Here is a 10,558-nt window from a genome sequence, read left to right on the forward strand (position 1 = left end):
CCAATGTGGTAAAAGTTTTTGTTTTGATTGCTTACACGATGCGCACGATCCGGTCCCGTGCAGTTTGATGAATATCTGGAAGAAAAAAGTGAAAAAAAATAAAACAATTGACTATCTCGCAAGATACACTAAAGAATGCCCCAAATGTAATGCGCGTATCGAAAAGAACGGTGGTTGCAATCACATGGTAAGACTCTTTCAAGCAATCAATTTCATCTGCAATGTCTCACTTTCTTTGTGGATTCCTCAGACGTTTAGTAAGTGCAACCATGAATTTTGTTGGTCGTGCTTTGGAAATTGGAAACTTCATGAGGCAGGTTGCAAGAAATACAAAGGCGAAGAAGGAGCTGAATATGGTCAAGACAGCGATCAACGGTAATTTGGAATTATCTATGTTCATGAACTGCCTTTTTATTACCGAGTGATTTTTTCTAGGTTGAAACACTACTTCAGGGCAATATTGTTTGCACGAAAAGTCGTTAGAAATGGAACTAAAACTGGTAAACACAATCGGAAGCTGTATGCACCATATGCAAGTCATGGGAATATCCACAATCAAAGTATGACCAATAATCAAATGCTGGTATTTGAATCAAATTTTGTTGAAATTTTGTGGGAATGTCGTAAACAACTGATGTTCTCATACATTTTTGCGTACTTCGTTGAACTCAACCAACAGAAGACCATTTTCGAAATGAATCAATTCGATCTGGAACAGGCAACCGAGGATCTATCTCACTTTTTTTATTTCGAACAAACGCTCACACAAGACGACATTGGCGAAATTGAACGTTAGGTAGGTAAATACATCGCGGTGGGTAAATGCGATTGATTCGATTGAAAATTATATTTTGCTAATCGGATATTCATATTTAGTTATTGTGAACAGCGACAAAAGATCATGCAGGAGCATATTTACGACGGTTTCGAAAATCATTGGTGGTCATTCCAATTATGCCCTTAGTGCAGCCGACGGGTCGTAAATGCACATTTTAGTTTTATGAGTTATTTCATATAACTTCAAAAATCGCTGTGCATCAACAACTAATGAAGTCTAATTACACAGTTCTACCTATGGTTTTTTTTGTCTGGCACAAAAGCCGGACTAGATCAGCGTTTTAGAGGGCCAAAATCTAAGAACAACTGCGTTCACAGAATATTGAAATTGGCTTTTTTAAATATCAAATTCAGCGTTTTACCTTTCCACCATTATTAAAATGCAAAGAGGTATTGAACAAATACCATTTTTCTCCCATTGGAGAAGGTTTTATAGCCTTGGTATGTACTAAGAAAATGTTTGGCGATCAATTTTAGGCGGAAGAAGTAAAATATTATACCCAAAAATTACATCTGGTGGGAGCCATGGGGCAAAATGTCGAAAAATAGTCAATTTTTTTAGTTTTTCGACCAAAGCTCGAGAAGTATACATTTTTTCACTCACTGTGTTCGACAATATTGTAGCCAGAGTATAGCTGAGCAACACTTCTGGACACATTAACTCGAAAAATCCACATCCAGTCCACTTTATTGTCTCAAAATCACTTTTAGCTATTAAACGGTATTTTCGTGCATTTTCGAAGTCGTGAAACTTCTCAACTGCTTGAAATAGAGCAATAGTGTCTGAAGAAACTTTTTAGTACTCCACGAGAGCTTTGCAGGCCAAGTGCTAAAAGTGCTAAAAATGTTCTAAAAATGCACTAAAAAGTACTAAATTGTTTTGAACACTTTGGATGGCTCCGGGCAACTCTGGGTGATGGGAAACTTCACAAACTCGTATTAAATACTCTGTTTTGGGACGTAGTAAACATTTGTGACCGGTAATTAGTTGAAAAATTGAAGTTTGAATCGAAAAGGTTATGGTTTATAGATGTTACAATTTGATAGGTTACACTGGTCATTTTTCGATTCAAATTTCAATTTTCCAGATAAGTGCCGGTCACTTATGTTTACTACGGCCCAACACAGAGTATTTAATACGAGTTGGTAGAGTTTTCCATCACCCAGAGTTGCCCGGAGCCATTGAAAGTGTTTAAAACAATTTAGTACTTTTTAGTACATTTTTAGAACATTTTTAGCACTTTTAGCACTTGGCCTGCAAAGCTCTCGAGGAGTACTAAAAAGTTTCTTCAGACACTATTGCTCTATTTCAAGCAGTTGAGAAGTTTCACGACTTCGAAAATGCACGAAAATACCGTTTAATAGCGAAAAGTGATTTTGAGACAATAAAGTGGACTGGATGTGGATTTTTCGAGTTAATGTGTCCAGAAGTGTTGCTCAGCTATACTCTGGCTACAATATTGTCGAACACAGTGAGTGAAAAAATGTATACTTCTCGAGCTTTGGTCGAAAAACTAAAAAAATTGACTATTTTTCGACATTTTGCCCCATGGCTCCCACCAGATGTAATTTTTGGGTATAATATTTTACTATTTCCGCCTAAAATTGATCGCCAAACATTTTCTTAGTACATACCAAGGCTATAAAACCTTCTCCAATGGGAGAAAAATGGTATTTGTTCAATACCTCTTTGCATTTTAATAATGGTGGAAAGGTAAAACGCTGAATTTGATATTTAAAAAAGTTGAGCCAATTTCAATATTCTGTGAACGCAGTTGTTCTTAGATTTTGGCCCTCTAAAACGCTGATCTAGTCCGGCTTTTGTGCCAGACAAAAAAAACCATAGGTAGAACTGTGTTAATAATAGTTTTGTTTTCATTTCGTCATAAACTCTTTTATTGACATCATGGTATGAAAAACCACCATGGCATGAATATTCCTCGATGATAATAATTCATCAAATTGATTTCTTTGTGTAATCATAGAATAAAATTCCATTCAATAAACATTTCTCTGTGTTTTTCTTCATCTGTGCAAACCATTGAAATCTCGTTGGAAACGCAATGATGATGTAAAAATATAACGAAAAAAAACCATTTGAATTCTAAGCTTGGAAAGAGCGGCGAAATCAAAATATCCCAATTCGAGTGCGGCGAATTGTGTATGTATGCATATATCTATGTATTTCACAGTGCGACCACCAACAAAAATGTCATGGCGATATCATTGCAAAAGACAAATACAATAACGAAGTTTCAGAGCGAAGTGTACATAGGACGCAGCAATTCACCACAACTCACATTTCTACATGGAGTGAGGAAAAACATACAAAATATCGAAGTATAATCGCGTGAATTGTCGAAAAAAACCAATCAATTCATTCATATTACCTAGCTTTGTATCGTCATAATTCTAAGTAGTGATTTAATTTGAAGTCAAATAATTTTTAGTAAACATCAATAATTCAGTGTTTATAAGAATTTTGTTGTGTTTCTTTGTTGTGAATAGTTCATTGTTTGCATCATATTTCCAAACTACGCATTGGACTTAATAGAGTTGCTGTGAATGTTTGAGAAATCGTTTAGTAAATTGGTTTCGATTGCTTTGGCATTTCGATGGAATTCATTTTGAAAAAATCGAGTGACCAAAATTCTATTTTAAACAATGAATAAAACGTCCATATTGAGGGTGCAATATGTGAAAATCTATAATCTGCGCTGATGATAAAGAAATGTTCATGAAAACAAAAACAAAAACAAAGTCCATTTATCGTAAATGTTGACATCGAAAATACTGACAAAACATTGAGACGAGAGAAAAAAATCTATAGCCAAATTTTACGCTCACAATAATAGAGAGAAAGCAAGAACGAGCAAGAAAAAATTCACGCTTATGAGTTTTTTTTTCTCCAAATTTTATTTGTGTTTATTTGTTTTTGGTTGTCTGTCGAGTTGAAATTTCGATGGTTTTGTTACGGCGTCTGCGCCGTCTGTTTTCCATCCGTCCAACCAACCAAGCAACCAAAAAGAGCAAAAAGGATAAATAAAACGTTTCACATCGAGCATGCAGTATTTAAACAACAGCACAACAATTTCGACTATTTCGTCAGTGACGACGTTCTATCTTTAGCAGTTTTTCGTACTGAAAGCGTACGTCAAATGTGCGACAAAGGCGAATCGAAACACAATAGATGTTCAAACAAAGTGTTAATACTTTATTGCACACATTTTCCCTTTCTTCTTCTTCTTCTTCGCAACACCAAAAAACAATGAATACAATGTGATAAGTTGCATGCAAAACCAGACTTTTTACAAATAGCCTCTAAAGCCCAACACACCTCGACATGAAAAACTAGAAGTATTTTATACATGTATATTAGAACATCACACAAGTCATAATGTCGACTTAACAACGTGCTGCAATCGCATACCGAATGGAAATATTAAATTTTCGATTTATAGCGTTGACATTGATTTGATAATTGCAGTGAGTGTGCTGTGTGGATGTTGGTGTGGAACACACATGCACACACATCGAATACATAAGTGCGCTAAATAGGAATAAATAAACAGGCCTTAAGTCAACAACAATAAAAATGTGAAGCGAACAAATTCACACACATATTCGCTGAACGGCACAGAAGAACAAAACAGCGAAACTAGTACATGTTAGAGTCAAAGCGATGCAAAGCAACGCGAAGAAAAAAATAAAAATACTTTTGCTACATGTTAATATTGTGGCTATTCGTTTCAGTTCAGTTCAGTTGGCTTGTGTGTTTGTCTAAATGTTTGATGGTGTGTAATATTCAGTTCACACTCAGTTCTCGCAACGTCAAAACCAAATCACACTCACAGAGAGAAATTAGCGATCGACAAACGTGAAGAAAAAGAAGAAGAAGAAGAAGGGAAAAAAGAGATTTTAGATAGATATATTTATGTATTTGCACCCGATATGGGCTGAAAAGACTTTCGAATTTCATTACTTTGATCTCAACATTCTGATGTTCTCCATTAATTTTGCATCTTGCTCCTTTAGATTGCCGTTTGTCAACAACCAATAGACAGGAGTTTTGAGTACGGACAAACAAAAAATTCGACGACTAAAATTAACGTGAAAAATAAAAACATCAAAAAACAGACTAAAAATAAATACGATCGACGAACGATTCAATTTGGATTGTTTTTCACGCAAAAGTCAAGTGAATCATGCACACCAACCAGTGAGTGACATAATGTGGGCATTTCGATATTGTGTGTAAATTTCCTTGGTGTCGAATCGGCATTTGATAAGTGTAGTTACTACGAAAACCACACTGGTATATAAATCACTCCAATAATTTTCTGATTAAATTCGAATAAACGGCGTTGCTGCGAAACGAGAACACGAGTTAGTGGGTTTTTGGTGCACAAATACTCATCATTTTTGACAGTTGTAATTGTCAGAATATATTTATAATAGTCGCAATTCATTCGTGACAAACGTGAACATCATTTAGTTCAGTTCTTCCTGCTTCGGAAAGGAAAATTAAAAATTATTTCTATAGTGTTTATCTACATTAGGACATGGGACAGATTTAAAACAGTGTGTGACGCTCGCCTGAAAAAAAGGGACGAAATTCGTGTGAAATCAACATTGTAGGCTCAAGGAGAAGTGTTAATCGGAAAAGAAAAACTTTTTTCGAACGTACGAGGCGAATATTGAACTACTAAACGGGAATTCAATACAATGGATTCGGACGACGATACATTTGATAACGTTGATTCGGGCAATGTGTCAAGTGGCGAAGATGATTTTCCAATAGTTGACGAAGTTGAGATGAGCTGCTCCAAAGATCGACAAAGTGAGCACGACGAATATCCATACGAGGGACTGACGACTGAGGAAATTGTTCAACATATGGTGGATTGTATCAAGGAAGTGAATACTGTTGTTGAGGTAAGCAACCAAAACGACCTGGAAACTATACCATGCATTCAAATTCATTTGAAAAGCGTTTGCTATCCATTCCGTGAAAATGATGTGTGAGTTGATGATTTTTGGTTTCGGTCACTGAGGTCAATTCGATTCCACTTGCCAATGGCGATAATTTCTTGACCTTTTTATTTCGAGCCAATTTGTTCGTGTGTCTCTCGTTGGCATTGCAACGGACAGCGAGTCGTTTGATGGCAGAAGTGTACATAATTTAAAGCTTAATTATGAAATTGTTACAACAAAACTAGTGACAGCAGCGAAAACAATGAAAACATTGAAATATCGATCGACATAAATTCTTCCTTGTGCTCAATGCTCTAGCCCATATTTCTCTCTCTCTCTCTCTCTCTCTCCGTCTTTATTTTTCGTCTAAATTCTCATGTAAAAAAAAAATCATTTGTTTGTGAATTGATGGCAAGTGAACATGGGTGCCTCACATCGGGTGTTTGTGTTAATGTTGTGCACTTGATTCGTATATAGACTATGAATCCATGTTGTGTACAATTGAATGCGCGACGATGCGAACGCCAATACAGACGCACGCAAAACAACGCAATGAATACAACGTGTGGCTGTGTCATCATCGTCGACGACTGCGACGACGATGACAACGGAGTTGGCGCGAGCGAGACAACGGCGTGTGAGAGCACAAACACACTTCACGGAAATTGGGTCGACATAAAAAAACATCATGGAGCATTGAGAGCACATAGCATATGCTTTTTCCAGTTGATTTTTCCACTGGCTCTCTTGTCTTAAACATTTCATTTTTTTCTTCGCTCGGTGCGATGTGAGCCCGTATTCGTGTTTCGTACAAGGTTGTTATTGTTTTTGTTTCTGTTTCGGTTTCGATTTTGAGGTTACTCGCGCGCTCATTCATTCGTCCACTTGCTGCTTCGTGCCGTTTCCCTTTTTTCTCATTCACATCAATCTCTATATCTCTTTCGACATCAAGTAATTGAAAAGTAGCACGCTGATGGCTTCTGACATCTATTACCTACAAATTATGTGGCAAACTGATGATTAAGTTGGCAAAGATCAAATTTGCATGCTTGTGACATGTTTCGATGAGCAAAAACATCTTCCAAGAAGATGTGAATCAAAATTAATGGCCAACACTTGATTTGACTTCTGTTTTTTTTTGGGGTTTGCACAGATACCGGCCACAACGTTACGCATCCTTTTAAATCACTTTAAATGGGACAAGGAAAAACTCATGGAAAAATACTATGACGGCGATCAAGAGGCATTCTTCCGTGAGGCACATGTTATAAATCCCTTCAACAAACCGGTGGCGGTGACACGGCCCAAACTAAAACGCTCCGGTACCGAAGAATGTGAAATTTGCTTCTCAAATTTTCCTCCAAGCGTAAGTATTTGATGAACACCAAATGGCATCGACCAAACAAACTAATCGGCCAAACCATTGTTTTGCCCATGAATAATTAGATGATGACTGGATTGGAATGTGGACACAAATTCTGCACACATTGTTGGGGTGAATATTTAACGACGAAAATCATGGAAGAAGGTCTTGGTCAATCGATATCATGTGCAGCACATGGTTGTGATATAATTGTCGATGACGTTACGGTGATGAAACTGGTGAATGATTCACGTGTTAGGCTCAAATATCAGCATTTGATTACAAACAGTTTTGTCGAGGTGAGTTCATCACATCTGTCGGTATCCATTTGGAATCGAACAAACACACAATTTGATAATTCAAAACATGATAATTCCCAACACTAATTTATTCAATTGACTTTCAGTGCAATCGTTTGCTGCGTTGGTGCCCGTCAGCCGACTGTTCGTATGCAGTGAAGGTAGCCTATGTTGAATCTCGACCGGTTGCTTGTAAATGTGGCCACGTATTTTGCTTCGAATGCGGCGAAAACTGGCATGATCCCGTTCTGTGCAAATACCTCAAGAAATGGATTAAGAAATGTGACGACGACTCGGAAACATCGAATTGGATTGCGGCCAACACAAAGGAATGCCCCAAATGCAATGTGACAATTGAAAAAGATGGTGGATGCAATCATATGGTAATTAATTCAATCACATTCATTCGAATCCAGTATGAGTTTATTTGAATTGCGTCGAGCCTTATAATTGAATCTCCATTGAATTGCAGGTGTGCAAAAATCAAAATTGCAAACATGATTTCTGTTGGGTGTGCTTGGGATCATGGGAACCACACGGCTCATCGTGGTACAATTGCAACCGATACGATGAGGACGAAGCGAAAGCTGCACGTGATGCTCAGGAAAAGTTACGATCGTCGTTGGCTAGGTACTTTCATTTACTCGGAATGGATTTTTGCATGAAATCTAATGAACAATTTTTGGTGTCGTTTAGGTATCTTCATTACTACAACCGTTACATGAATCACATGCAATCGCTGAAATTTGAGCATAAACTTTACAACTGCATCAAAGAGAAGATGGAAGAGATGCAACAGCACAATATGTCCTGGATCGAGGTATTTAGTTCCATTTGAGCTTTGGAATTTGAACCGGATTCGAAACTAATCATCCATTCATCAATTGTTTAGGTTCAATTTCTGAAGCGTGCCGTCGATATATTGGTTCAGTGTCGGCAAACTCTTATGTGTACATATGTTTTTGCGTATTACTTACGCAAAAATAATCAATCGCTAATATTCGAAGCGAATCAAAAGGATTTGGAGACCGCTACGGAGAAATTGTCAGAATATTTGGAACGTAAGTGTTGATGCTTTGATATCGTCATGCATGGCTTTTCGAAAATAATTCCTTTGTTTCAATTATTGTCTACTAGGTGATATCACATCGGAAAATTTGGCCGACATTAAGCAAAAAGTTCAAGATAAATATCGGTGAGTGACGTTAGCGCTTTGCATGGTTAACATATATTTTACCTCATCAAAAACATCTTATTTAAAAATAAATCTACTTTACGTTGAACGGCTGACATTCAATGACGTGTATTTTATTATTGCAGATACTGTGAGAAGCGCCGAAAGGTGTTGTTGGATCACGTGCACGAGGGATACGAAAATGATTGGTGGATCTACACCGAATAAGAAAATCGAAATAGAAATTGACAAAGAAAATCGAAACCGTGAATTGTAACTTGTTCCCTGCATCTCTTTTTTCTCTTGATGACATTTGGCTTTCTTTATTCATTTGATTTATATTGATCATATGCACACACAAAGTGTTATTTTCCCATAAAAAATGTACATTTTATAGTAGGAATCATGAAAATTTGAAGAAGCAACGTTTTAGTCGAAACCCTAAAAAAACTGTGTATTAACCTAACCGTGTAAATGAATTTTCACATGTATTTCATAGAGATAGTTTTCAAAATGATAATGTCAGCGATAGATAAAAGCAATTAAAAATGAAATATTTTTTCAACATATATATATTCCCGAAACCCAACATCATCCAAGTCTCTGACACACAAAGAGCAATTGAACAAAACAACAAACTGTTGCCAGAGAATTCACAATAGTTCTCATCACAAATTGTAAATAAAAGTAAATTGAGATAAATGATTGCAAAATAAAAATAAAAACAACAACAGCAGAAAATCTATACGTGAGCAAAGCAGTGTAAATAAATTAGATTTCCCTTAGCCCGATTTTGTTTGTCATTCTTTAGAATTTCCAACGTTTTTCTTTCTTTGGGAAGATTTTAAATTTAGTAAACTGTTTGTAATTAAATTTAATATACAAGCAAGCAGCAGAAACCCTTGATATGATCAAAGGATCAGTAAAAAATGCGAATGAAATATTCTCAAGAAGTAGAAGACGAAATTTACCAAAATAAATATTGTTCAAAACAAAATCTGTAAAAAAAAAACATATAGAAAAAAAGAAGATATTTTTCTTTACATAAAAGCAAATATTTAAAAGTGGTTACAAACACAGACAGAGAAACGAAGGGAGAGGAATAAAATTCAGCTGATAGGGCATCCATTTAAATTTAGACAGAATGATTGAAGTGCAGAAAAAAAAACACAAGAAATCGCTACTATTTATGAATTGAGTTCAATGTTTTGACAATTTACATAAAGTCCTCTTATTTTTATTATATTTTTAATGTTGCAACTAAATAATTATATGAGGAATTTCAATAGGCAAACTTAAAATAAAAAATCGAACAGACACTCAAAAAGTAAATGAAAAAAAAAAAGAAGAACAGAGTGAATAAAGAAATTTGCAATTTGTAATTCATTGACTTTTAATGATGTTTTTTACGCAGATAATTGTGATTCATACACCTTGCGAGTCCTCGATGTGAAATCACATGACTTGGGTATACTACATCAGACACGTTTTTTTTTCGTGCATCTACGCAATTATCAGTATGACAAAGAGAGATAAATCCGATCGATTAATTGATGAATCAACCACAAAGAGGGGAAAACCGACCATAAAAAAACAGACAGAGAAACTTCTGATTTGCATGCAAATCTATTTAGCACCATTTATCCACCCATTTCCTTGCATATTATCGAACAAAAAGATTCGTATAATCGTTTATTTACTGAACCATTTAACGAACTACTCATATTTAGCCAAGATGAAAAATAACATTTTTTTTTTCAACAGAAATGATGTGATCAAACGAAAAAATATATAAACAAATAATGTTTGATGATTCATGAACTATGCAAAATTCAACTCGTTGTTCAAGATCAGGGTAACATCACGTTGCTTGACGTTTGCTTTGGCCAGCATTCTCGGTTTTACTTTTAA

General features: G+C 35.8%; 1 protein-coding gene across 11 annotated transcripts; it reads left to right on the forward strand.

Moving 5' to 3' along the window:
* The first annotated feature begins 3,018 nt into the window (after positions 1-3,018).
* Positions 3,019-9,432, forward strand: LOC129579711 (E3 ubiquitin-protein ligase ariadne-1). Of its 11 annotated transcripts, none has more exons than XM_055470522.1 (10): positions 3,019-3,235; positions 4,873-5,772; positions 6,965-7,177; positions 7,258-7,473; positions 7,581-7,856; positions 7,946-8,103; positions 8,170-8,293; positions 8,366-8,534; positions 8,611-8,668; positions 8,794-9,432. In XM_055470522.1, exons 2-10 carry the CDS (start codon positions 5,563-5,565, stop codon positions 8,873-8,875), a joined length of 1,506 nt encoding a protein of 501 aa, XP_055326497.1. In that variant the 5' UTR covers positions 3,019-3,235; positions 4,873-5,562; the 3' UTR covers positions 8,876-9,432. The 11 variants fall into 11 exon arrangements, with proteins under 11 accessions (XP_055326497.1, XP_055326374.1, XP_055326487.1 ...); XM_055470399.1 differs by having other exon boundaries at positions 3,019-3,177; XM_055470512.1 differs by having other exon boundaries at positions 3,052-3,150.
* The last annotated feature ends 1,126 nt before the right edge of the window (positions 9,433-10,558 follow it).

The sequence above is a fragment of the Sitodiplosis mosellana genome, unplaced genomic scaffold, assembly GCF_009176505.1.
Source record: "Sitodiplosis mosellana isolate CC-2019 unplaced genomic scaffold, AAFC_SMos_1.0 Smas_scaffold_1, whole genome shotgun sequence".
Lineage (NCBI taxonomy): Eukaryota > Metazoa > Arthropoda > Insecta > Diptera > Cecidomyiidae > Sitodiplosis > Sitodiplosis mosellana.